General features: G+C 54.0%; 1 protein-coding gene across 5 annotated transcripts in view; it reads right to left on the bottom strand.

Moving 5' to 3' along the window:
• LOC142890238 (uncharacterized) overlaps nucleotides 1–26,882 on the bottom strand; it is a 33,855-nt gene that overhangs the window by 6,656 nt on the left and 317 nt on the right. For 2 of the 5 annotated variants that reach the window (XM_076029133.1, XM_076029132.1), the window contains exons 1-38: nucleotides 26,753–26,882; nucleotides 18,247–18,348; nucleotides 16,877–16,975; nucleotides 16,671–16,769; nucleotides 16,371–16,469; nucleotides 16,101–16,286; nucleotides 15,879–15,977; nucleotides 15,677–15,775; nucleotides 15,489–15,587; nucleotides 15,176–15,373; nucleotides 14,830–14,928; nucleotides 14,586–14,684; nucleotides 14,281–14,379; nucleotides 13,977–14,174; nucleotides 13,749–13,847; nucleotides 13,501–13,599; nucleotides 12,860–13,057; nucleotides 12,663–12,761; nucleotides 12,327–12,425; nucleotides 11,936–12,034; nucleotides 11,745–11,837; nucleotides 11,451–11,523; nucleotides 11,060–11,080; nucleotides 9,983–10,106; nucleotides 9,813–9,876; nucleotides 9,616–9,728; nucleotides 8,775–8,999; nucleotides 8,297–8,451; nucleotides 8,009–8,220; nucleotides 7,425–7,629; nucleotides 6,837–7,162; nucleotides 6,513–6,641; nucleotides 5,187–5,306; nucleotides 5,016–5,100; nucleotides 2,834–2,908; nucleotides 2,608–2,739; nucleotides 2,383–2,526; nucleotides 1,586–1,645 (exon numbers count right to left, since the gene is read on the bottom strand). The exon at nucleotides 26,753–26,882 is cut by the window's right edge and continues 317 nt beyond it. In XM_076029133.1, the coding sequence (XP_075885248.1) occupies nucleotides 1,586–1,645; nucleotides 2,383–2,526; nucleotides 2,608–2,739; nucleotides 2,834–2,908; nucleotides 5,016–5,100; nucleotides 5,187–5,306; nucleotides 6,513–6,641; nucleotides 6,837–7,162; nucleotides 7,425–7,629; nucleotides 8,009–8,220; nucleotides 8,297–8,451; nucleotides 8,775–8,999; nucleotides 9,616–9,728; nucleotides 9,813–9,876; nucleotides 9,983–10,106; nucleotides 11,060–11,080; nucleotides 11,451–11,523; nucleotides 11,745–11,837; nucleotides 11,936–12,034; nucleotides 12,327–12,425; nucleotides 12,663–12,761; nucleotides 12,860–13,057; nucleotides 13,501–13,599; nucleotides 13,749–13,847; nucleotides 13,977–14,174; nucleotides 14,281–14,379; nucleotides 14,586–14,684; nucleotides 14,830–14,928; nucleotides 15,176–15,373; nucleotides 15,489–15,587; nucleotides 15,677–15,775; nucleotides 15,879–15,977; nucleotides 16,101–16,286; nucleotides 16,371–16,469; nucleotides 16,671–16,769; nucleotides 16,877–16,975; nucleotides 18,247–18,348; nucleotides 26,753–26,878 (4,750 nt within the window). In that variant the 5' untranslated portion in view covers nucleotides 26,879–26,882. The remainder of the gene's footprint in view (nucleotides 1–1,585; nucleotides 1,646–2,382; nucleotides 2,527–2,607; nucleotides 2,740–2,833; nucleotides 2,909–5,015; nucleotides 5,101–5,186; nucleotides 5,307–6,512; nucleotides 6,642–6,836; nucleotides 7,163–7,424; nucleotides 7,630–8,008; nucleotides 8,221–8,296; nucleotides 8,452–8,774; nucleotides 9,000–9,615; nucleotides 9,729–9,812; nucleotides 9,877–9,982; nucleotides 10,107–11,059; nucleotides 11,081–11,450; nucleotides 11,524–11,744; nucleotides 11,838–11,935; nucleotides 12,035–12,326; nucleotides 12,426–12,662; nucleotides 12,762–12,859; nucleotides 13,058–13,500; nucleotides 13,600–13,748; nucleotides 13,848–13,976; nucleotides 14,175–14,280; nucleotides 14,380–14,585; nucleotides 14,685–14,829; nucleotides 14,929–15,175; nucleotides 15,374–15,488; nucleotides 15,588–15,676; nucleotides 15,776–15,878; nucleotides 15,978–16,100; nucleotides 16,287–16,370; nucleotides 16,470–16,670; nucleotides 16,770–16,876; nucleotides 16,976–18,246; nucleotides 18,349–26,752) is intronic. The other 3 variants (XM_076029135.1, XM_076029136.1, XM_076029134.1) reach the window with 2 other exon arrangements.

Here is a 26,882-nt window from a genome sequence, read left to right as displayed (position 1 = left end):
ACAACAGGATGGTCAGTGAAGCACGACTAAAACACAACATCACGACAACCACTGTACACACATCCACACACTGACAAACACACACACAGGTGCGCGCGCGGACACACACACACACACAGGTTCACTGGAGACAAGGAGACACAGTTTCTGCTCAGCTGAAACACAAACACACCTCACAGAAGTTGGGTTGCCAGTCGTGGGCAAAACACGTGTCCCTATGGCGGGATTAACAACCCACCACCGGGAGGCGCTGTGTCATGGACTCTTCAAGCTTCAGTAAAACTTGAAAACTTGAACTTTTTGCCTCAGTTTTATTTTTACACTTCATTTTTCCATTTATGAAAATATATTCTAAAGTTGTTGTTGTTGTTGTTGTTGTTGTTTTGCCCACAAACATCGACATCACAGTAAACAGACAGCAGCTTAAAATCACACTGTTTTTGTCTTTTTTTTGAAGACAGGGAAACACATCCTGTCTGTCGACCCTGAAGCTCAAAGACTGAAAAACACCAGCAAAACATATTTGCATCAACTTGAAAAAGTGAAATCATGCCATGCAAAATTGAAAATCTTTGTTCTGGGATCTTTTTTCCCCCGCCGATAGCAGACACACACAACCATGTGATGTCTGCTGCAGGCCCTCTGTGATGTCACAGAGGTCCCAGGTGAGCGACCACATCACCCAGCCCTGATTTTGTCCCCCTTCCCAACATATGGAAGGTCCAGTGACGTCCAGGATGGAAAAATGGTCTCAGAAGAGTTAGAACAGCGACCCCTGATGGCAAGGTGAAGAATTTGTCCAATTCACTGTCAAATATTTTCAAATGAATGATGTTAAATTTGGATCAAAACGTCAATTTGGAGCACTGCAGAAAAAAGAAATCCCAGGTCTGGTTCTCTCTCTTTCAAACACACACACACACACACACACACACACACACACACACACACACACACAGAGCAAAACATGCAGCATTCACGTGCACAAACTGTAATACAAACACACTGAGAGCCACAAAGAGGAGGAAGAGGAGGAGGAGGAGGAGGAGGAGGAGGAGCCTCCCACTGGATGGGGGAGGAGCCTCCGGAGGTAAAATGACAAGAGAAGAAGAGGAGGAGGAGTAGGAGCAGGAGGAGGAGCAGGCGGAGGAGGAGGAGGTGGCGGCCCAGAAGGTCAACATGAGGTCGTATTATGAGGTCAGAGGTCGGACAGGAAGAGCTGTGAGGAACAAGAGCGGGGCGAGGCGGGGAGGGAGGGGGTCACATGATGGCCCAGAGGGCACCATCACCTGCTCAGCTGACCTGAGTGTCTATCCCACACACACTCTCACACACACGCACGCACACACACACACACACACACACACCGAGCGTCTCCCAGAAGATGTGCCGACGTCTGATTGGTCGAGCATGAGGTGTGAAGACGGGAGGAAATGGGCGGGGCCTTGGTGGAGTGGCGGGGGGCAGGGGAAGGTGAGGGGGGAATGACATCATTCCTCCAATACCATCATCATCATCATCATCATCATCATCATCACCATGAGCAGCAGCACGGTGCCACCATGCAGCCCCGGCTGGAACTTACCCCTCCTGACCACCGGCCGGGGTCTGACTAGTGGCGGCCGCCGCCTCGACTCCGTCACCTCTTGTGGAGCAACAGAGACAAGGTCAGCTGACCCTCCCTCTTCTTTAAGACCCGCCCACCCACCGCTGGACTCTCTAGCTCCCCCTATTACTGACTGAGTGTCACGCTTGGTGAAATTGAAGCAGCTTGTTTTCAGAAACTTCTTCTTCTTCGACTTCTTCTTCTTCAATGTTTCTTATGGGATGTTGTTTGATTGTTTTTGTTTACGATTTATTTTGTGTTCATTATATTTTACTTGAGTCATTTCTTTTCAAAAATTTAGGTCTGTGTGAAAAATGTGCATTGTCTTTGTAAATGATGTGGTTGTAAAAATAAAAAATCTTCTTCTTCCTCTTCTTCAAACTTTTGATTAAACTGTAGTGTTTCAATTTAATCTTCTTCTTTGTGGGGGATTCTTCATGGACTCCAACCCCCTTTCATATCCATCATCAACCCAGCTGTGTCTGACCAATGCAATTGTGAAAGACTCACTGCGTTTTTGTTTTACTCTTTTAACTCTGCGAAACGCTTGCATGTTCTAATATAACGTCATCAGTAAACATTTCTCCATGAGCATGTTAGGGTGTCCTGGACGCCTTCTCTGGTGTAGAGTGCACGACATAAAAGTGTTTCTGTTGTGTTTCCAGCGCTCAGCCACCGCACATTAGCCTCCCGCGGCTACTAAGATTAGCTTGCGCCCATATGGAGCTTGAGCTCACGCGGTGGAGCGGGTGTGACGTTGCGCTGCGTCGTCTTACCATTGAGGACGCTGGGAGAGAGCAGGGCGGAGTCCCGATCGCTCAGTCGACACGCCCCCTCGTCCAGGGAGGTGGGCGGAGCCTCCAGGGACGCCACGATGTCGGCGCGGTCGATGTTCCTCAGGGCGGCGTGCAGACTCTCCACTGGGCGGGAAGAAACCACAATGACAGGTCAGGTAGGTGAGGTGGGCGTGGCCAGCCGCCAGCGGGGGGGCGGAGACTCACTCTTGGCCCTCTTGCCCTCCCGGCTCGCCCACAGGCTGAGCAGGGCGGAGCTCTGGTCCAGCAGCGAGTTGGGGTTCTCCACGCGGATCCGGTTGATGTCGTCCACGCCAAAGTGCAGTTCGCGGGCCAGCTCTGATGGAAGGGAGGTGGGAGTGGGTTAGAGGGGGAGGAGCCTGGTGAGAGCGCCGCGAGGCCCGACCCTTACGGCCCCACCAGGTACACTGACCTGCCCAGCTCAGGCCCAGCTGCTCCGAGATGATGTTGATCTTGGTCTCCGTCCGCTCCATGGCGTTGACGGCGGCTGAGGAGGAGACCAGCAGGAGTTACGACCACCAATCCACAGCAGGGGGAGGCGGAGCCAGCACGGCCACCGGGGACCTGTGAGTCCCCGCCCACCACCGCACCACCCCGACCGAGCGCGTTCAAAATGTCTGAAGGTTTTTGATGGTCGGTTGCTTCGCCGCTGTACGTCTGGACTTCCTGTCGCTGTCTGTTACAGCATTTCATCTAGTTAATAAGTCCTGCAGCAGAAAAGGTGCAGATTAAAACATCATATATCCTGTTACTCACTACATTTGTATCATAATCTCCACAGCAGCAAGCTGCATGAATCGAGCTTGTACTCCCTTATCCAGTTATTTAACCGTTGTAGAACTGATACCAAATAAAGCAATACTTTTTAGTATTTTATCTTATTTTATATATAAAGCACTGCACCTGACTCATCTTTGTTGCTCTTCCACAGAGCACCTGATGATCTGCTGAGCCTGTACCCTCAAGCTTGAATAAAATATGCCAAACCTCAACGATTGCTCAGACGTTGATTTCTTTCCACAACATAACTCTCAGACTTCCTGCTTTGCCGGAGCACCGCTGGCGTCGCAGCTGTTTCAACTGCGTTCGATCATCGTCCTGACTTCAAATTCACTCAAGAGAAATTTTGCCAAACAAACTGCAACACTGAAGCACTGGAGGTTGTCGAGTCCCCGGTTGTTTGTCTGAAAGAGTGTCCTCTGTTTGCATGTTTATCAGGTGTGTGTGTGTGTGTGTGTGTGTGTGTGTGTGTGTGTGTGTGTGCAGAACAGCTGCTCCTGAGTGACTCACCTGCTCCTGGTTTTTCTTAATTATCACAGACACCACACCTGCATCTGTCTGTGTAGGTGTAGTGGAGTGACAGTGGCGCCCCCTAGTGTGAGGAGTGAGGAGTGAATGACGATGGTTGCGTTTTTCTTTCTCCCTCCCCCCCATCAACTCAATGTTTGATTAATGAACATAAAGCAGGTGATTCAGTCACGCGGCTCAGCGAGTCAGTTCGGCGAGCGACACCGATGATGCCGCACTACTGATTCGTGATTGGCCGATCCCGTGGGGCCCCGTCGGCAGGACCGCGGAGAGACCACTGCAATGTTGGAGTGGGCGGAGCTCCACCGGGATTGGTCTACACCGGGCACAGGGAAACTATGGCCCGGGGGCCATATGCGGCCCCTTAAGCTTTTTATTTCGGCCCGCGGAACTTGATGAAATGATATCAACTGCATTTAAGTCATAAAATAGCTGTATTTCATTGACTTTTTCAGTGTTTTAAATAAAGAGCTAAACATTGTGGAGCTTTAAAGAAAAATTTTGTTTCAACAGACTTTAAAGCAATTTTTCTACATATTCCATGACATATTTTTTCCTCCTATAAGGTGGGTCACCAAAACACTCCATCCATCTGCTGCTGCTCCGGCCCCTCTGTCACAATTTAGAACCCATTGTGGCCCCACCAGTCAAACAGTTTGCCCACCACTGGTCTAAACGCTGGCGAGGTGGATTGTGGGCGGTTGAGTCGTGGCAGTCGTGGTCGTGGTCCAGCGCCACCTACCTGGATGAGCCCGTGGTGGCGGCGGCGGCGGCGCTGCTGCTGGAGGGAAACGTTACACACACGTGTGTTCTGTTGCTGCTCAGCATTCAGAGCCGTCCTAGACGGACAGGAGTCCCGGGCCGGACCAATCGGAGGGGCGGGAGGCCGGGACTCCTCCTCCGTCTAGCTCCGCTGCGAGCTCCCACTCATTCCCAGTGCTAATGCTAATGCTAACAGAACCCGAGCCATGCCAAAGGAGCTCGCAGGGGAGACGCCGGCGCCATGCAAACCAAGTTGCCTGTCGGTCGCCGCCGGAGTGAGGACCAATCAGAAGCCTGCGCTGTTTGTTTTTTGTTTTTTTTTTGTTTTGGTGGCGGGGGGAGGGGGAGGGGTGGTGGCCTTGTCTCTCATTGGCCGTTGCCTGCACGGAGCTGCTGCATCCAAAGGCTCAGTCTTTGTGCCATGCGGACAAGGGGGCGGGGCTTAGTAGGGGGTCAAGGGAAGGTGGGGGTGGGGGGTCAGGCTGGACCGGGGGGGGAGGTAGGAAGAGGAGGGGGGGACTCACCCACGCCGGGTTCGTTCAGGGCACTGTAGCGTTCCCTCAGGGCCAGCGGGGTCAAAGTTCGCCGCCGCTCCTCGCTGCCGACCACCTGAGAGAGAGGCAGCGATCAGACGGCGGCGTGCAGGGGGGGAGGGGAAGGGGAAGGGGGGCGTCAGGGGTGAGGTCGGCGCTCACCTTGATGCAGGGCGGCATGGCGATGTTGAGGTTGCACAGGACGTGCTGGGCGTCCTCGTACTTGGTGCACTTCCTGAGGAAGGACAGGAACCCCACGGAGTCCTTGTTGCTGTCCCTCACCTGAAGGGGGGCAGAGGGTGGACAGACAGACCGACAGACAGACAGACAGACAGACAGAAAGAAAGAAAGAAAGAAAGAAAGAAAGAAAGAAAGAAAGACAGACAGAAAGACAGACAGACAGACAAACAAAAAGAAAGAAAGAAAGAAAGACAGACAGAAAGATAGAAAGACAGACAGAAAGACAGACAGACAGATAGAAAGACAGACAGAAAGAAAGAAAGACAGAAAGATAGAAAGACAGACAGAAAGACAGACAGATAGAAAGACAGACAGAAAGAAAGAAAGAAAGACAGAAAGACAGACAGAAAGACAGACAGACAAACAAAAAGAAAGAAAGACAGACAGATAGATCGAAAGACAGACAGACGGAAAGAAAGACAGGCAGACAGACAGAAATATGGACAGAAAGACAGACAGATAGATAGAAAGAAAGAAGAAAGAAAGACAGTTAGCGTCTCCATGGTAACCTCCACTAGGGGAGGGGCAGTGGTTAACGAGAAGCAAAGTGGGCGGGGACAAAAGGGGAGGGCGGGGTCAAGGGGGAGGGGCGAGAGGCAGTCCACAGGCAGGCCAGACAGACAGACGGACAGACAGACAGGGAGAGAGAGATTTACCTGCTGGGTTTTACCTGGACGTCTGTCATGAGCAGACAGAGAGAGGGAGACAGTGAGACAGACAGACAGACAGGCACAGAGGTGGGCGTGCAAAACTACTAGCACCATGCTACACAGAGAGAGAGAGAGAGAGAGAGGGAGAGGGAGAGAGACAGTGTGAGAGAGAGAGACATGGACAGGAAGTGGCAGGGAGAGACAGGAAGTAGCCAGAGAGCAGAGAGACAGACAGACAGACAGACAGACAGACAGACAGACGGGCAGCTGGTCGTCCAGATGGTGTCAGTTTGGTGGACAGACAGACAGACAGACAGACACACACACACACACACACACACACACACACAGACAGACAGCTGTGTCTGGGAGAGAGCAGACAGTTTCACCAGCAGGGGGCGCAAAACTCAACAGTCAAACTTCAGGAAATCAATTAATTCATTTAGAGAGATTCATTGCAGTATCAGTGGTGCCCCTTGTGACATCACAATGGGCTGAGCAACAGCAGGAAGTGCTGCTGTTCCTCCTAATGCATGTGAGTGTGTGTGCGTGTGTGTGTGTGTGTGTGTGTGTGTGTGTGTGTGTTGGTCTGGCCCACCTTGACGGACACTGGAAGCCGGTTGTCTCTGAAGGCCTGGAAGCTGAAGCTGCGAGGCTGCTGGGTGGCCTTACGGACCGGGACCAGGTTCCCCGAGCACTCCAGGTGGAGTGGCATGCCCTCCATCAGCTGCACGTGCACACACACACACACACACACACACACACACACACACACACAGACACACACACATGGTCAGAGCCAACCCGCAGGAAGAGAGCAGTTTCTCCATAATTGGCTGAAACTTTGTCATTGCGAGGGGAGAGATCCACCCCCTGACCCCGCTCCATTGGCCCGCCCCCTGACCCCCGACCCCAGGCTGACCTCGATGTCTCGGCTGCGGGCCACCTCGCTGAAGTTCTCGTGCAGCTCCAGCGTCTTGTCCATCTTGTCGTCCGTCATGCAGTAGCAGCGCAGGCGACCCTCGCGGGCCTCATTCATCTTGGCGAAGACCACAAACTTGGCCATGTAGGGGACCGACATCAACTCCCGGTACAGCAGGTTGGCGAAGGTCACGGCCTCAGCGGTGCGAGGGCAGTCAGCCAGCCAGAACCGGGCCGACACGTTGGTGGTGAAGTTGGCGCAGTTGTTGGCGTACATTAGTTTGGTGGTGCCGGTGATGTCCTCCCACTGGGCCGGCGCCGTGCCACCTGCCGGGGGGAGCCAATCAGAGCGTCCGTCAGTCAGACCGCTGAAGCGGCACTAAAGCAACGGCTGACTCTCAAACGGATCAGAACATAAAACATGAGAAAGTGAAGATTGTTTCAAAAAAACATACCGATAAGCATCTTTGCACATTTTTTTAGTAGGTGTACGGTAATTCGGGACCTTTACCAGCGGTTACACGGCGTATACCTACATATATATATCATGTAGAGACTACACCACTGCCCCACCCCCTCCGCCTCCTACCGATGACGCTGCACAGCAGGCGCAGGCTGGTGGTGTCGCCCTCGCCGGCGTCCCGCGGGCTCTCCCTCCAGGACGGCGGCAGCGGGATCCGAAGCCCGATGGGCCGGTGGAACTTGCGGCGCCGCGGCTCGATGGTCACCACTGGGCTGAAGGTGGCCTGGTTGCCCAGCTGCCGGGTCAGCAGCTCGTCAGCGATTGGCTGAGCCTGGGAGGGGGAGGGGGAGGAGGGGGGGCAGCCGGTTTTAATAGGGCAAATAACGTGGTGTCCAGTCGTAACAACCGGACGCACCAGGGCCGGCGCTGCAATATTTTCTGCCCTGGTGGCCACTTGAGGTTCTGCAGCCAAAAACCCCATACGGCCAAAAAGCGTTTTCTTTCCCCATCAGAATAATAGATCAGCGGATTTTAAGAAAATAACGAAGGAAATGAATAAAGCAAGAACTGATATCCAAGACAAGAGCATGGGAAAAAAATTGCTCCAAAAGGTAAAAAAAAAAAAAAAAAAAAGAGGCGACAGACTTTAAAATAGACGGTAAATTGTTCCAATGGGATGATGGGAAGTGGCACCACTGCCCTGGACTCACCTGCAGGCCCAGCCTCACCCTCTTGGTGACGGCTGTCTCGGGGAAGATGGCCTCCACCTGCGGCACCAGTCTGCTGCTCAGCCGGCCGCCCTCTGGGCCAATCAGGTCGCTCTCCTGCTGCACCCGCGACACCACGGCAAAGTAGAGCGGGAAGTCGGTGGAGATGATGCGGCGGATCCGCTTCTTCTCCAGCTCCTCGCGGCTCTCCAGGTCTGGGGGGGCGGGGGGTCAGTGAGAAGGTGGGGAGCCTGGGGGGCCAGGAGGTTGGAGCGGGGGGGTGGCACCAACCTTCGTCCATCCCATTCAGGATGGTCTCCAGCACGTCCTCGCCGTAGCGGTTGCGGTGCTCCTTCCACACGGAGCCGTTCTCGCTGCGCAGCACCACCAGCTCGCGGTCGCCGTGGCCCAGCGAGGCGAAGTGAGGGATCTCCACGATGACCGGCCTGTCAATCAACAACAGATCACTTAAATACGGAGAAACACCTCATCAGAATATATTATTATTAAGGTTAATGGATTTATTTTAATTGATATAGTTTAATATATTGTAATTATTGTGATTGCTGTATATAATACACATAATGGTATTAATATTATTACATATTGAACCCTAAAAAATTTAGCAATTGATATTTAATATACCATAAAATCAATTAAAAGCAATAACATTATTATCCCTTAATTAAATTAATTTAAATTTGTATCAAAAAAAATCTTCCAGTCTGTCCACTAGATGGCAGCAGAGCCAAGAGAAGGCCACACCTACCCAAGGAACTGCATGCTGGACGGCCCCAGGGAGATGATTCGGCTGGCCAGCCCCTCCCCCTCCACCAGCGGAGGGGGCGTGGTCAGCTTCTGGGGCTTGACCAGGCGGCAGGTGATGCGGGTGGGGGCGGTGCAGGTGCGGGGTGGCACCACCACCCGCAGGCCGTGGTGCCTGCTGCCCCGCATGGAGCCGCCGCGGGCGTCCACCATGAAGCTGACCAGGAAGCTGCCAGAGGAAGGGAGGGTCACCGCACACATACACACACACACACATACACAGTGTCCTCGTCAGGCTCCGCCCCCTCGTCCATCCACTCCAGGACAGAACATGAACAGCTTCCTGCTGAAGGTCGAAGTGAGAATGGTTGCGCGTGTGTGCGTGCATGTGTGTGTGCATGGTTGTGTGTGTGTGTGCATCCGTGTAGGTGTGTGCGCTTGTGTGTGTGTGTGTTTGTGTGTGTGTGTGCACTCCTGCTGAGTCATGACGCAATGATGACTCAGCAGAGATAAAACAAGGTCAAAGCTGTGGTTGCAATTGTCAGTGTTCACCTACTGCTGGACATGAACTTCATTCATCATGTTGTCTCTTTTGACTTTAGTTCCTGACTATCATGACCTTCATTATTTGTTTTGTATTGCTTGAATTCTTAAATTCCCCACCAGCTTAGAAGCTGTCACGGCAGCAGGGTTGTATTTTCTCATATATCTTTTGCATCCATTACTAACATTGATATGATTTAATGACACGAATACACACAGAATGTGACGGCCCTGCTGTGTGTGTAAGTGTGTGTGTGTGTGTGTGTGTGTGTGTGTGTGTGTGTGTGTGTGTGTGTGCTGACCCGGTGTGTATGGGACTGGCCACTGGGCTGACGTTGTCCGAGGTCTCGGTGGCCGGACTGCTCGGGATCAGCGAGTCCTCGTCGTACTCCTTGGGCAGCGGGATGGGGGTGTGCTGGGTAGAGAGACACACAGACACACACCTGAGCAGCGGCTCACAGCTGCCCGGCTGTGATTGGCTGCTGAGCAGGAAGCTCACCTGGTCCAGCTGCACCGTCTCCGGAGACACGCAGGGGATTCTGGGAATGGCGGGAGAATAGGGCCTGCAGGAGAGGGTGGGGGGGGGGGGGGAGTAGAGGGCACAGTTTGACCTCTGACCCATGACTTCCTGTCATGTCGGGGGTCTGGTGAGGGTGTCAGCTGACTCACGTGGTGCCCATCCCCGGCTCAAAGTCCCTCAGGGTCTTCTTGGGCGACAGGAAGTCGTCGTCCTGGTCCTTGAAGTCGTCCAGCTTCAGGTAGCGAGCGCCGTCCATCCCCAGCAGCTCATCGCCTGCGCAAACAGGAAGTGATGACGTTGTGGCCTCGTCCAATGACAGCTCGGCACACAACTCCACAACCTCAACTGCACCACCACCACGACAGCACGACAACACGGCCACGCAGCGTTGAAAGAAAACATGAAAAAGACCAAAAGCCACGAGAACCACGGCAGCTGATGAGGAACCAACAAAGAAGAAGAAGAAGAAGAAGAAGAAGAAGAAGAAGAAGAGACAGTGGTCTGGCCCCGCCTCCTGCAGTGATCATGCCCAGTGACGAGCGGTGGGAGGGGCTTCTGTGTGGGAGAAACGCCGCAGTTAATCAGCCAGGAGGAGGGTGGGGCAGGAAGGAGTGGGAGGAGCCAGTGGACAGGGGGGGGGAGCCAGTGAATAAAAGGGGAGGAGCCAGTTGGTAGAAAGAGGAGGAGCCAGTGGACAGGGGGTGGAGCCAGGTGACAGTGGGAGGAGCCAGTAAGTAGAAGGGGGAGGAGCCAGAGGATAGGAGGAGAAGTCAGTGGACAGGGAAGAGGAGCCAGAGGACAGGGGGAGGAGTCAGAGAACAAGGGAGGAGCAAGTATAAAGGGGGAGGAGCCAATGGATAGAAGGGGGGCAGATGAAAGGGGGCGGGGTTAGAGGACAGGACAGGTGACGACAGACTCCAGTGGGCGGCACAGAGACGAGGCGTGGGAGGACGACGTGAGGATGAAACCGATTGGCTGAGAGGGCGGCTGGACTCTGGACTCTGGAGACAACGATGAGGAGCTGCTGGATGTCACGTGACTACATGCTGATGGAAGAACTGAGAGAACTCTCACGTCAAATTAAAATAGATTAAAGAGCCGAGCGGCCGAGTGAGCAGGGTATAAATAGAGAGAGTGAGAGGGAGAGGGAGAGAAAAAGTGAGGGAGTGAGGGAGTGAGGGAGGAAGAGAGTGATGAGGACGAGCCACTCAGACAGACAGTCCTACCTAAAGTCAGCTGGGCAACACCTACAAAACAAAACGGAGAAGGACGTCAATCACGTGCTAACCACACGTGTGAGGTCACCGCGGCCGCTCGACCGGCAGAGCGACCAATCACAGCCGAGCGTTTTTTTTCTCCCCCAGAGGTCAGACTGCCCCCAACAGCGGCATTTATTCAAAGTATCACCGAAGAATCAAAACGCCCCCCGCTGGCGAGCTTGAGGACTGCCCAACTCCTGCCTGGCCACCTTCTTCTTCTTCTTCTTCTTCTTCTTCTTCTTCTTCTTCTTCTTCTTCTTCTTCTTCCTGCCACAGGAAGTGAGGCCCTCCAGCTGAGACTCACTGAGGTGGTCCCCCAGCAGGCCTCCTGCGGGGGGCGCTGTGAGTGTCTCCTCACCTTCATCCTCGGAGACGTCCAGGATCTCGTCCACCGTCTCGGGGAAACTCATGCGGTGCTTCTCTGTGGTAATCTGTGGTGGCCACACACACACACACACACACACACACACACACACAGTTAGTAAGGTTCCAGACATATGTTGTTTGTGTTGTATTCCGATAATTGCTACCTGCTGAAACACTAAATCCACGCCACATACAGTCGTCACACATAACCTCCCTAACACACACACACACACACACACACACAGTCAGAGGCCTCCACCAGCAGGGGGCGCCGTGTGTGGCTTACCACCGACACTGACTCCTCGGTCACCAGCTTGAGGACGTCGATGACAGAGATGTAGCCCAGCCGCTTGGCGATGCCCAGCGGTGACGTCCCGTTCTGGAGACAGGAAACAGGAAACAGGAAGTAGTAGGTTTGGGGGGAGGGGGCGGAGTTGCAAGGTCATGTAGCGGCGGCGGTGCTGTGTTGCTGCTCACCGAGGTGATGTCGTTGGGCTGAGCGCCGTGTTTGAGAAGCAGCGTGACAATGTCGGTGTGACCCTGCTGCGCCGCCTGGTGGAGGGGAGTGTAACCCATCTGCGCACAGTGATTGATCTGTTCGTTATTGATCCCTTTATTACTGATGTGTGCATGATTGATCTGTTTATTACTGATCTGTGCATGATTGATCTGTTTATTTGAGTGTCAAACACCATGATCGGTGCTCAACTCTCATGGTCTTAGATTCCACTTTCAATACCCGCTTCTTCCTGGACTCAGGGTTGTGGGGCACACTTAATGTATCGATATTCCCACACTTCTACAGAACAAAGCTAAATATGCAGACGCAGGCACTGACAAACTAACTGACTGACTAACGCAGCCTCACCCGGGTCTTGCTGTTGACGTGTGCCTGCTGCTGCAGCAGGAACTTGACCATCTTGATGTTGCCGTAGTGACAGGCCACGTGCAGGGGGGTGTAGCCCATCTGGGGGGTGGAGGGAGAGGCGGTGAGTAGGGTGAGTGGGGGGAGGTGGGACACAGATAGCTTCAGAAACGATCAGATCAGAATCTATCACATTATATCGGGAAACCTTCGCGTTATTTCGTAAAACGTTGACGTTATTTCGTGAAACTTCCACAGTACAATGTGTGGCCTGGTCTCTTGAGATCTGTTTTTTCCCCCAGGGAGCCCTGGGGAGTGGGCGGAGCCAGCGTGACTCACCCGTGAGGCAGCGTATATGGACGCTCCGTGTTTGACCAGCGTGTCTGCGATGCCCACGTGACCCTCCTGGGCCACCAGGTGCAGCGGCGTCAGGCCATTCTGGAACACACACACACACACACAGTCAGGAGCTGCGGTTCCGCACCCTGCCCCCAGCAGGCTCCTCCTACTCTTTCTTCTCCTCCTCCTTCTCCCACCTTATTGCCCACGTTGACGTTGGCCTGCTTGGCGATCAGCAGGGCAGCGATGTCGGGCCGGCCCTCCTGGGCGGCCAGGTGCAGCGGCGTGACGCCCTGCAGGGACTCGGCGTTGGGCGTGGCGCCGTTCTGCAGCAGGCAGCTCGCCACCTCCAGCTGGTTCTGCTTGGCGGCGATGTGCAGGGGGGTGTAGCCGTTCTGTGGATTAGGGGAAGTGGTGGGGGGGCAGCTGAAACCTCCACCATCACAAACTGGTTGAGAAGCTAGCCACTGTTAGCGCAACAATGTTAGCTCGAAGTTAGTTTGACGTCAGCCGCCGTCAACTTGACGTTAGGCACTGTTAGCTCAATGTTAGCTGCTGTTAGCTTGATGTTAGAGAGTCTAACTTAGGGGTTCCGGGAGGGGTTGTCGTGGTCGCAGCTGAAACCTCCGCCTTCGCAAACTGGTTGAGGAGCTGCTGTGCCTCACTGGCCGCTGTCGGCTCGACATCAGGGCGAGGTTAATTTGATGTTAGCTCGACGTTAGCTGCTGCTAGCTTTACTTTTCATTTCTAACTAACCCTGTTAGTCCTGTTAGCCCCATTAGCCCCGTTAGTCCCGTTAGCGCTGCCCTCTCTCCCTCCTCCTGTGTGATCGTCTTACTCGGGCGGTGCTGTGTGCAGATCCTCCTTTGCTGACCAGCAGTTTAACAACATCCAGGTTGTTGTGATGGACGGCCACATGAAGAGGAGTCAGACCGTTCTGTAGACAGACACACACACACACACACACACGGAGACACACACACATACACATACACACACACACACACGTGGACACACACAGATAGAGACAGTGATATATGAGGGACGGGGGTGGAGCTCAGGACCTGCTGACAGGAAGTGACTCACCTTCCCCGCTGCGTTGGGATTGGCTGCTCGCTCCAGCAACAGCTCGGCCACGTCCACCTTCCCGTACTTGGAGGCCACGTGCAGCGGAGTGAAGCCCTTCTGCTCACACACACACACGCACGTGCACGCACACACATATGCGCACACACACACACACCTTCAGCGACTACAACAGTTAATATTCAGTGGTAACTGGTCACGAGTTACTCGTCGCTGGTTGACCCTGACCTTGGTCATCTTGGTCTGCTGCGCCCCGGCGTCCAGCAGGATGCGGACAGTGTGGGCGTGGCCCTCGCGGGCAGAGATGTGCAGGGGGGTGTGGCCTGCGGTGGTGGCCGCGTCGGGATTGGCCCGCTGCTCTAGGAGCAGCTTGACCAGCTCCTTGTGGCCCATCCGGGCGGCACAGTGCAGCGGCGTCTGGTCGTCCTGCAGGAGAGGGGGGGAGGGAGGGGCACATCAGAGGGGGAGAGTGTGGGGGTGAGGGGGCGTGGCCTGCAGCAGGACGCCACCAACAGCCCTTTAAGAGACCCACCTTGGCCTTGGCGTCCACCGGCGCCGCATTCTGCAGCAGGAACTGGGCGACCTCGCTGTGACCCGCCCTGGACGCCATGTGGAGGGGGGTCTCCACCTTCTAGGAGGCGCACACACACACACACACACACACACACACACACACACACGCGCGCAGGCACATACACACTCAGGATGTGGCCGGCTGGCTCCGACCCCTGGCTACAACTCTGGCTAAACCCCCGTGACTCCACCGCCAACTCCACCCCCTGGCTCCACCCCCTAACCCGGCCCCCCCTGGCTCCACCTCCCTCCCCCCATCCTCACCACGTTGGAAGCGTTGGGTGAAGCTCCTCTCTGCAGGAGGTTCTTCACAATGTTCAGGTGACCCATGAAGGCCGCTACATGTAGAGGGGTGAGGCCAGACTGCACGCAAAAAGGGCAAAGGTCAAAGGTCAAAGGTCAAAAAATAAAAATAAAAACCAACCCCGTTATTTATTCATTTTTTTGGTTTCACGCACGCATAAAAAAAAATCCTGGTTCTGTCACATGACAAGTCACATGACCTCACCTCGGTGACGGCCTCCAGGGAAGCAGAGTGTTTGAGCAGCAGGTCCATCGACCGCATGTGGTTCTTCTTGCAGGCGATGTGGAGAGGAGTGAAGCCATTCTGGGGACACAGAGAGACAGCTGACTGGGAGGACTGGTTACCGGTTACTGATTAGACTGGTCGACTGGTTAGTGGCTGACTGGAAAGACTGGTTACTGATCAGACTGGTTACATTGGTTGGTTAGTCACTAGTTAATGGTTGACTGGTTACTGGGCGGATTGGGTGTCTGGTTTGCCAGTCTGGTTTGTGGTTGACTGGCTACTGGTTGACTGGTTGACTGGTTGACTAGTCCATGGTGTGTGGTACCAGAGCTCGGGCGTTGGCCTTGGCGCCCTTGTCCAGCAGGACCTTGGCCATGCGGTGGTGTCCACAGTGGGCGGCCACGTGAAGAGGGGTCAGGTGGTCCAGCGTGATGTCGTCGATCTCGGCCTCGTACTGCAGCAGCTGCCGCACGCCGTCCATGTGGTCGCCCTGCGCCGCCATGTGGATGGGCGACAGGCCGTTCTGCACACACACACACACACACACACACACACACAAGGCCGGGTGGCATTGAAGAGGGGGGGGTGGAAGGGATAAGGTGGGGGATAATCAGGATGCAGCCTGAGGCCCCGCCCACCTTGGTCTTGGCCTGGATGGGGGCGCCGTGCTCCAGCAGGATCTCCATGATGCGCACGTGGCCGTTGCGGGCGGCGCAGTGCAGAGGAGTCAGCTCGTCCTGGTGAGACAGACCGGGGGTCAGAGGTCAGGGGCCAGAGGTCAAACCTGCCTTCTACCTGGCTGAATGAAGCCGCTGTCCCGTCTCACCTTGGTCTTGGCGTCGATCTGGGCTCCTCGGTCCAGCAGCAGACGGACCATCATCACGTTCCCCCTCCTGGAGGCGATGTGGAGGGGCGTGATGCCGTTCTGCAGGTGGGGGAGGAAGGACCGGGGGACAGGAAGTAGACGTGTCAGGATGTCACTGTGACATGGGATACGAGAGGCGGGGCTTCCTGCGGCCGTGGCCTACCTTGGGGGTGAAGTTGACGTTGGCTCCTCGGTTGAGCAGCAGCTGGGCGACGCTCATGTTCTCGTAGTGGGCGGCGATGTGCAGCGGCGTGAAGCCCGTCTGGGGACAAGGTCAGAGCAGAGGTCGAGCCAAGGTCAGGGACAAGGTCAGAGTTCAGGAGTCACGTGATCTGTTTGGGTTGTGTGCAGGGAAGAAGTGGGCGGGGCCGGGCGAGTGACCGACCTTGCTGAGGACGTCTGCGTTGGGGTCGTTCTGCAGCAGCACGGCGGCGGTGCGCGTGTCGTCGTTGCGGGCGGCGATGTGCAGCGCCGGCAGCCGGACCTTCCCCTTGGTGCCGTAGTTGATGAGCAGCGCCACCACGTTCTCATGGCCCTGCTGCAGCGCCACCGCCAGGGGGGTGAATCCATCCTGTGGGAGGTGGAAATCAGACCGTGAGCTCCTCCCGCTCCCATCATGCTCTGGGGGTCGGGGCCACCAGGAGGCGGGGCTCACCTCGGTCGGGAGGCTCTGATTGGCTCCGTTCTCCAGCAGGAACTTTACCACCTCCAGGTGGTTCTCCTGGGCCGCCATGTAGAGAGGACTGAAGCCCTTCTGTGGAGGGGACACACACACGGGCACACACACACACACACACACACACACACTGTGATGGAACCCAATGTGACAGGAAGTCAGTTTGTCTGCTGGACAGACGAGAAGATTCTGGACCTTCATCTTCCAGTCACTGTCTGTGGAAACACACACACACACACACACACACACACACACACACACACACACACACACACTCACGTGCGACTGTGCATTGACGTTGGCGCCATAATGAACCAGCTCGGCCACCACCCTCTCCTGGCCGGCCAGTGCCGCGATGTGGAGGGCGGTGTTCCCTTTCTGGAGGACACACACACACACACACACACACACACACACACACACACACAGAGTGTCAGCAAGGCAGGGCAAATTGCTGTAGACGGGGCTGTGGGCGGGACCTGTACCTTAGTGGTGGCCTCCAGCTCGATGCCGGCGTGCAGCAGCTCCAGGACCATCTTGACGTGACCCTCCTTGGAGGCCAGGTGGAGGCCGTTCAGGCCGTTCTGAGGAGGGACGGCAGGAGGTCAGGAGGATGGGAGGTCATGTGATCAGGATCAAACGTCGTGTGAAAACGTCTTTTTTTTGTGGCGACAGTAAAAGAAATGACATTGACATAACATAGCACTTGAAATATTGCTGTTTGAACTGATCTCAGCCTGTAGTGACCCTTTACCACCACCAGGGGTCCCTGTGTTTCCATTCGGCTGGGTGACGCCTGTGTCACACACACATACACACAGAGCAGTTACACGCTGTCACACCTGACACACGCAGCTGATGATGACTCACACCGGCAATACCGACAGTGTACTGCAGGGGGCAGCAGAGGGAAGGACTTCACCTGGAGGAGCAGTGTGTGTGTGTGTGTGTGCGTGTGTGTGCTGATGATGTAACAGGAAGTGAGTGCCGGCGGCCCAGAAGATGGAGGGACTGCTATGATCTCAGGGTTCTATTATTCATCGGCACCGTTTTACAGCAGAAGGTTGGAGGATCAGGACGACTCGTGAATATTTAATGTCCTTTTTCTTTCTGCTGCCAACGGCTGAGGCCGCTCAGTGACGTTACTAACGAGGACGGATGAGCTAAAGTTCCCTTGCGTGAGTTTCTTTCACACGTGACCAACTGGGAGGAAATATTTCATTCAACATTAAAAATGAGACACAAAAGGAGGCAGTTTTATCAACTCAACTCCTCCATTTAGATTTATTGATGCTTTGCTGTGCTTGAGCCAATTCAACACCTTCAGGAAACAAATGAAAAGGGCACCGTTAAACTGATAGCTCCCTGAGAACCTCCACCCTGAGGACCTCCACCCCATGAGGACCTCCACCCTTATAACCTCCACCCTTAGCACCTCCATCCTGAGATACTCCACCCTAAGGACCTCCTCACTAAGAACCCCCGACCTGAGGACATCCACCCTGAGAACCTCCACCCAGAGAACCTCCACCCTGAGAAACTCCACCCTTAGCACCTCCATCCTAAAGATACTCCACCCTAAGGACCTCCTCACTAAGAACCTCCGACCTGAGAACCTCCACCCTGAGGACCTCCACCCCATGAGAACCTCCACCCTGAGAAACTCCACCCTTAGAACCTCCATCCTGAGATACTCCACCCTAAGGTCCCCCGAACTGAGAACCTCCGAACTGAGGACCTCCACCCAATGAGAACCTCCACCCTGAAAAACTTCACCCTGAGATCCCCCACCCAAAGATCTTGCACCCCGAGGACCTCCACCCTAAAGCTCCACCCTGAGAAGTTGTCCTCTCACCTGGTTTGCAGTGTTGATGTTGATCCCATTCTTCATGTGGTCCAGAGCCTTGTCCAGGTTCCCTGACCGGGCCGCCCGCAGGAAGCTGGTGGCTGCATCGGCCTGCAATAAACACAGGGCTAACGGTCAATAGACCCATTGTGATATCACAGATTTGCTTCAGCCGGAACATCGTGAGGATGAGGTACAGTGCAGGAAACACATCCAGCAGCTGTCACATGCACACACACACACACACACACACACACACACACACACACACACACACACACACACACGGCCATCTATCCGCTACTCGTCATAGAGCAACGTGACAGTTTGTCGTTGTGATGAACAACAAAACCTTCTTTGTGTTGTTCTGAAAAACTGGAACCTGGAACGTGGACATGAACACAAGCTAAAAATAGCAGCACAGTCTGTTAGCCAACCAGAGTGTGTGTGTGTGTGTGTGTGTGTGTGTTGGGTGGTGGGGGGTGTCACAGGAATGAAGCCCGTGGGTTTAAAAAAAAAAAAAAACAGGGACCCACTTCCACCACAGAGAGAACAGGGGAAACAACACAACAGCATCGCACACAAGGGACTGGGGAGGTGCAGGGGGTGGGGGCTGGGGGTGGGGGAGTGAGGGTGTTGGGGGAGGAGATTGTGGGGGGTGAGGAGGCTATATAATACGATACAGTTATATTATACAATATACAGTAACTGTATAAAAAACTTCACACATACACGTCTGTGTGATTGGATTAAAACTGAAGACTGAACTCAACTCAGAGGTCCAGTTGCCACCACGATGAACTCACGATGACTGAAGGAGAATATATGAAGATTTGGCTGCTGAACCATCTGCAATTTAGCGCAGCGGCTGCACCAACGCGTTCAACTGTTTAACATTTTGACAGTTCAATGGTTTGTTCCGTTATTTTCTCGTTGGTCTCTCGAACGAATCGGTGACAATGTGCAGTTCATTGGACAAGTTTGACAAGAGTTTAAGCTTGGCGCATTTTAGGAGGACTTATTAAAACTTTGTCTTAAAATCGCTTTTTTTTTTTTGTAAGCATTGACGTTATCAGTGGCCTCAGTTTCTTAGTCTAAATTGCGATTTAAATGCTCAGGAGACTTAAGTTTTGCTGGACTGGATCGCCTATATGAAGATGATGTCATGTGTCTCTATGAATTCTCGAGCCCCACTGTCATATTGAGAGTAATATGAGGTGTATTCATTCAGGGTGGACTAAATACGACGTCACCGATGGCCGCGGTGAGAAATGCACGGCCCGCCACTGGTGTGACGTGACTGCAGCTGCTGTGAAGGGCAGAGGGAGGATGGAGGAGATTCCTCTGCAGCAGGCTGACGGCCACTGACGGCCAATCAGGAAGCAGAACACTGGCGGCAGCAGCAGCAGCAGCAGCAGCAGCAGCAGCAGGCTGGGCTGCTAAAGATGCTAATTCAGTGTCTTGCTAAATTTAGCTGCTGATATAGTGAAGAAGAAGAAGAAGAAGAAGAAGAAGAAGAAGAAGAGAAGAAGAAACTCTAAAAATAGTGAGAACTGACTCCAAACCTGGAAGAAGTTGCAGGAGGAGGAGAAAGAGAAAGAGGAGCAGGAGGATGAGGAGGAGCAGGAAGAGGAGAAGGAGGAGAAGGAGGGGCAGGGAGGAGGCGGGACTTCCTGTTCTGGTCTTTGTCCTGCTGCTAAAAAACAGAGTGTGAAATATTCATGGAGCTGCCAGCCGCTGTTACAACCACCGCCTTTTAGAGTACACACACTCTCTCTCACACACACACACACACACACACACTCTCTCTCTCACACACACACACACACACACACACTGTCTGCAGCTCACACAACTAGGAAGCAGGTCAGCTGACCTGGCAGAGTGACAGCGACTCATCACTTCCTGTCTGTCGGTCTCTCTCACTCTCACTCACTCTATTTCTCTCCCGCTCTCCCTCTCTCCCTCTCTCCCTCTCTATCTTGCTCTCTCTCTCTCTCTGTCTCTCTCCCTCCGTCCTCAAAATCCTTCAACATTTATGAGCACTGCAGAAATATTAGCAGCAAGGCATGCTGGGTAAAGGACAGTCCGTCACTCTGGTGACCAACCAGCTGGTCATCAGCGGCCGGTGGATGCTCCCGCTGGCTCCTTCAGCCAATCAGGAGCCAGCAAGGACACCGGAGGTCATTGAAGAAATTGTGAGGTTACGGTCACGTGACCACACGGGTCCAGCTGGTTGGCTGGGAAACTGAGCGTTCTGAGCTCTGATTGGCCCAGCGAGGAAGCACTCTCACTGTTAGAGCCCATTAGTGCATAACGGTCATCAGCTCATAATAAAGACATGAATCAGTGCTGAATCAGGGATGGGTTGAGGAGGGGGAGGGTGCCAGAGAGGGGGCGTGGCTACAGAAGGGGAGGAGCCGTATAGGGGCGTGGCTATAGAGGGGGAGGGGCCATAGGGATGTGAATCCAAAAGGAAAAGACCTGAAGGACGTCCAAGGAAGAAAAAGAAAAAGAGAGTGATGGAATGAGGAGAGAAAGTGGCCGAGCAGAGAAGCCCCCTCCCCCGAACAGTCCTTCAGGCATGACCTCTGACCCCTGCTGAGGTCTTCCTGGCCAGTGGTGCTAATGGGAGACCGTCTGCAGGAATCCTGCAGCTCTTCAATCTTTGATGTCGTCGTTCATAATTGATGCTGCAGCAGCTCCGACTGTCCTGAATAAAACACAATCGCTGGCGTGTTGCAGGAGCACGGAAACACGCACGTGGAACATCTGCAGGAGCTGAAGGGGGGCGGAGCTTGACCCCTGCCGCGCCCCCATCCGACTCCCCACAGCTCCCCGACAACAACTGCGACCAGGAATCTCCACACGGAACCTGCTTCATCTGAGACCTGATTTAATGATCACAACTCAATACACACACACACACACACACACACACACACACACACACACACACACACACACGCACGCACGCCCACGTGCACACAGCAGTATTTGCATGTTTCCATCATCTTCTTAAACGTCCAACACGCATCAACACTGATCAGCGGTGGAAACGTTCAGCATCGTCTGCACTCCTGCTGGCCAGCAGGCCTCGCTAACATATGCTGCTCCCTGCAGGGGGAGCCACACACACATACACACACACACACACACACACACACACACACACACACACACACATACACACACACACACACACACACACACACACACACACACACTCTGCATGACTCAGCTGACGGGACTCCACAGTCCCCACTGTGTTTGTCAGCTCCTGAGCAATCTGCTTCAGAGACGACTCTCAAGGCAGCTAAGGGCTAAGGGCTAAAGGCTAAAGGCTAACGGCTAGCCAGTTAGCAGGCCAAACTTTTTTTTTTTTGAAGCAAAACAGGAAGTGTGGGTACCTAGCCGGGACCAGAGCAAACAGCAGGCTGCTGCTAATCAGGCAGCGGGAGGACACGGCTGCTTGCTGTGAGACAAGAGAGAGAGAGAGGGAGGAGGAGGGTGGTGGAAGGGCGAGAGAGACCAAGGTCAGGTGACACGGGAGGGGGCGGGGCTAAATCCGGCAGCTCAGGTCACAATGATTTCACGTCAAACACTCGGAGAGCAGAGACGACAGAAGAGCCGACTGGGCCCAAACCGCAAGAGGAAAGCCGACACTGCCGCCGCCGCCAACATCAATGACCGCCGCCACCGCCGCCGCCGCCGCCACCAATCAATCAATCAATTGATCAATACACAGGAGTCATGATTAGGCCTTCGCTGGTGGGCGGAGCCAGTCCGCAGGGAGCCATCATTCAACACAAGGAGTGCCAGCTGCTCTGGCCAGGACCACCACGCTCAGCCGGAGCTGTGGGAGCAGCCAGGGGCGGGGCCAGAAGCGGGAGGGGGCGGGGTTACAGAGCAGAGCCGAAGGACGCTGCTGCTACTGTTGCTGCTGCTGCTGCTGCTGTTACTAATACTGCTGCTGCTGCTGCTGTTGTTGCTGCTGCTGCTGCTGTTGCTGCTGCTGCTACTGTTACTACTACTGCTGCTGCTGCTGCTGTTGCTGTTGCTGTTGCTGCTGTTGCTGCTGCTGCTACTGTTACTACTACTGCTGCTGCTGCTGCTGTTGCTGTTGCTGTTGCTGCTGTTGCTGCTGCTGCTACTGTTGCTGCTGCTGCTGCTGCTGTTGCTGCTGCTGCTACTGTTGCTGTTACTACTACAGCTGCTGCTACTGTTACTGTTACTACTACTGCTGCTGCTGCTGCTGTTGTTACTATTGTTGCTGCTGCTGCTGCATCATTTCTTGCTTCGTGCTGATTGGTTGAGGTGGAACCCCAATAATGTTGTGTAAGGGTCCCACCAGCAGGTTGTGATCAGGCCACACCCGCCAGCTGATGGCGATAGCGAGCAGGAGGGCGGAGGGAGGAGGGGGGAGGGGGGAGTCACTCCGTCACTTCCAGGAGACGAGTGTCGCTTCGCGTTCCGTCCATCTCCGCGTTGTCCGAGCTGCAGGCGCCGTCCTCGTCCAATCAGAGTGGAGTGATGGATGGACGGCGACAGCGCGGGCGCGGTGGCGGGGTTGGCATGGGCAGGAGGAGGCGGGGCCTCAGCCGTCCAAAGTCTAAGGAGTCAAGCCTTCTCCACTTGAACATTTCTGACTGTTCAGTGCAACTGCACCATCAGTTTCAGCAGGACGCTACAAACAGAGGGCTAAAGATCCTGCAGCTCAAATATATGTGTGTATCAATATAAATGTATATATTTATATATCTACACACATATATATATCACCACACATATATATTCAGTATATATAGTGTACATATATTTTGAAAATGATCAAATATTCTATGAATTCCCAGGACGAGGATGCAGCTGCATGAAATCTATTTTTAAGCGTGCAACACAAAAATAGAGTCACCGGCGTTTGTCTGTGAAGGGAATCAGACGAGTGAATCAAACAAGTGAATTGGACAAGTGAGTCTTCAGGGTTCAAACTGTTTGAATCGTTTTCTTCCAAACACAGGAGTTCAACCACGAACAGAACACAGCAAGAATCCACATGGAAGCAAAGACTGACAGCTGGGAAGAGGCTCAGCAGCGCCACCACCTGGTCTCTGTGAGTTGCAGCAGAGAGTCGGGGTGTGTGTGTGTGTGTCTGTGTGTGTGTTGGACGGAGGCATATGAGTCCAAAACACAAAAAAATTCACTTCGTTCCCTGCAGTGAAAACAGGCTGTTCCCGACACACAGTCATGTGGTCAGGGACCAATAACTGCTCTGTTCACTCCCAAAGGATGCTGGGAAAAAAAGAGGAAAGATCGAGAAAGGAAAAGACACACACACACACGCAGAGCTGACTTCAGATCCTCGGCCCTGCAGCCAGGTGTCATCACCATGGCAACAGCGGTTGTCACAATACCTACTACACCTCAGCGCTAACAGTGCTAACAGCGCTAACAGCAGTGTCGGAAATATGATGTCAGAGAATACAAGTGTGTGTGCGCATGCATGTGCTGTAATCGAAGGCCAGCAGGTAAATTTATCCGCAAGCCGGCTGCTGACCTTGGCCTTGCTGTCCTCAGAGTGACCAGGAGGGGGCGGCGGCGGGGCAGAAAGACTCCACCCACCATCCACCCGACTGTCCAATCAGGAAACGGTGCTCTGTGACACAGCTAGGGCTAACCGCTAGCGACCAGCGAGAACCTCAGCAACGTTTTAGTGCCTCTTAAATGAACGCCAATCAATTAAAATCAAATCAATCTCATCGAACAAAAAAAAAAAAACATGATTCAGTGAACTTGGCCACTCGTCAATATTTGTCTCGTCTCAGACTTTGGGAACCTTCTGTCGGTTTTTCCCGCCGTCTGCTCCCGGGAAAAATCAATTCATTTCCACATTCTTGTGTGTCTCACAGCAGCAGCAGCAGCAGCAGCCGCAGCCGCAGAGTCTTTGATGAAGAACATCAGTGACTGACTCCTGCCGTCAGCACACACACGCACACACACGCACACACACGCACACACACTCTCACTCACTCACACACACACACACACACACACACACACACACACACACACACACACACACACACACACACACACGCACGCAGCTCTACAACATCCCTCCACTTCTCGTCCCGGTCCAACCAAAAAAAGATATAATATTTTCCATCGTCCAGCGACTCGATGGAGAGTTTCAGCGGACGAGGAGACGTCAGCTAATGAGGCTCCAGTGTCCAGAAGGTTACATAAAAGTGGAATGAGATACCCTCAAGCTGAGCACACACTTACACACACACACTTACACACACAGACACACACGCGACGGGTCCATTAGGAGATATTATTTGGATCCATTGTCATAAGTGCAGGCCTGGAGGAAACCCAGGAAGTAGACCGGCCTCAGGAAGGTGAAGGTGCTGCACTAAAAGCTCTGCTGCTGCCGCTTACAGAGACGACGGCAGACTCAGCAGCTCCACAGCAGGTCAGGAGCCGTCAGCTGTCAGCTGGGGGGGGGGGGCAGCTGAAGGTTCTGCTAAAGGTTCTGAAGGTTCTTCTTCAGCTTCTTCTCTCCTCATCAAACCTCTTTCATAGGTGTGACACACCTGCTGGTCCCAATGTGTTGGAATTTGCTGCACGTCCGTCTGAAAGCTGATTGGACAAAGCCGTCGTCACGTTCACAGCTGGCCAATCACATTGCTCGGTTCTGGTTGAAGCCGAGGAGGCTGAGAGTCTGAATGCATCTGCAGACGGTTCCTCAGACAGCAGGTGAGGAACCAGGAGAGACCAGCAGGAGGAAGAGCAGAAGGACTAGGAGGAAGAAGAGGAGCAGGAGAAGGGGGAGGACTAGAAGGAGGAGGAGGTGGAGGAGGATGGCGAGGGAGGGCGGAAAATGATGAGAAGGGGGGAGGAGGAGGACCACGACCACGGGGGGAGGAGATGGAGGAGGAAGTGGAGGGGGAGAAGGACTAAGAGGAGCAGGGGGAGGTGGAGGAGAAGGAAGGGAAAGAGGAAGAGAAGGAAGAGGAGGATGAGGACGAGGAGGTGCAGGAGGAGGAGAAGGAGGAGGAGGATCCCACTCAGCAGAAAAGAGCTCCCCCACTGGTCACGGTGGTACTGCAGCACCGCGCCAGTCTGCTACATCGCCACTGACGGCGAGGCTGTGTTGCTAAGCTAACAGGCTAACTAGCCACCAAGTTCCAAGGACGTGCTTCAGCACAGTCTGGGTTGCATCATCATCATCATCATCATCCTCATCATTATCATCATCATCATCATCATCATCAGGAGGAACTCCAGCAGGAGTTCAACAACAACAACAGTAATAACCGGCGACAGCTGACAGTCTAGTGCTTCCTGGTCACATGACCAACCAGCTGATCAGTGAAGGAACAGACCAGCTGCTGGTTGGCACATGATGAATAGTGAACCACAGACTTGTCAGTCTGTCTGTCTGTCTATCTGTCTGTCAGCAGGAGAGGGAGGCCGAGGCCTCCTGACTCCGCTGAAGCCTGCGCGACAACACGACAAGAGGTAGAGGAGGTGGAAGAGGTAGAAAAGGTAGAGGAGGTGGAGCTGGTGAAGGAAGAAGAAGGGGAGGAGCAGGTGGAGCAGTAAAATAATAATAGAGAACACTGATGTTAATAAAGTGAAACAGTGAAGTTTATGATTTTAGATGATTCTGTCTGTCTGTCTGCAGGAGAGGGAGGCTGAGGCCTCCACTGAACCCTGCACAACAACACAACCTTGTGTTGAAGTTGTGCGTTTGGGGTGTGTGTGTGTGTGTGTGTGTATGTGTGTGTGGGTTTTTCACTTCTGAGCTCCAGTGAAAGAGAAGAAATGAGTCCATCAATAATTTGGGCTCTCTCTCGGACCACTTAAAATGTTGCAGCTGGTTGTGGCCTGATGATGATGATGGTGATGATGAAGATGGTGGCGGCAGCAGCGGCCTGCATAGGACAACAGTCATGACCCGCTGCACGACACCCCAACCGAGAGGGTGAGGAGGGTGAGGTGGAGGAAGATCCTCACCCTGGACGCCGCAGCAGCAACAGACGGAGGCTTCCTCCATCTTACAGCACCCGCCCTCCCCCCCGAAGAAGAAAGTCCATAATGCTGAGGGAGGAAGGGTGGGTGAGCTGGGGGGAGAAGGGAGAGGAGGGCGAGGGGGGGTGAGACACTCTCTGAATGTTAAAGGTTGATTCCGCGCGGAGCCGAGCGTCGACCTGCAGCATCACTCGAGCTGCGACATCAGCTGCTCCAGACACCCGTCGTCATCTTCATCACAGCCACCACTGCCACCATCATCATCATCATCATCATCACCACCACCGCCGTCATCACCATCACCATCATCAGCATCATCGTCAATATCTTCACCAGCTTCATCCACAGCCAAACACCTGAGCAGCAGCAGCAGCAGCACACACACACACACACACACACACACACACACACACACACACACCAGGCAGGCTGCACCGCAGCTGCTCATACGTACACACACACACACACACGCACACACCTTGCGCCGGCGGTCCCTGGATCGGTTCCTCTTCTTGATCTTCTCCTCCTCCTTCTCCCGCTGCTCCTGGGCGGCGGCCTCAGCGAGGTCTTTGGTCTTCCGGAGCTGCTTGGCGGCCTGAGCCATGTTG

This window comes from Nelusetta ayraudi, unplaced genomic scaffold (assembly GCF_046127955.1).
Source record: "Nelusetta ayraudi isolate G7.1 ecotype Tasmania unplaced genomic scaffold, CSIRO-AGI_Nayr_v1 ptg000026l, whole genome shotgun sequence".
In the NCBI taxonomy this organism is placed as follows: Eukaryota; Metazoa; Chordata; class Actinopteri; order Tetraodontiformes; family Monacanthidae; genus Nelusetta; species Nelusetta ayraudi.
Note: the sequence above shows the minus strand (reverse complement) of the source record. Positions and strands in the feature narration are given on the sequence as shown.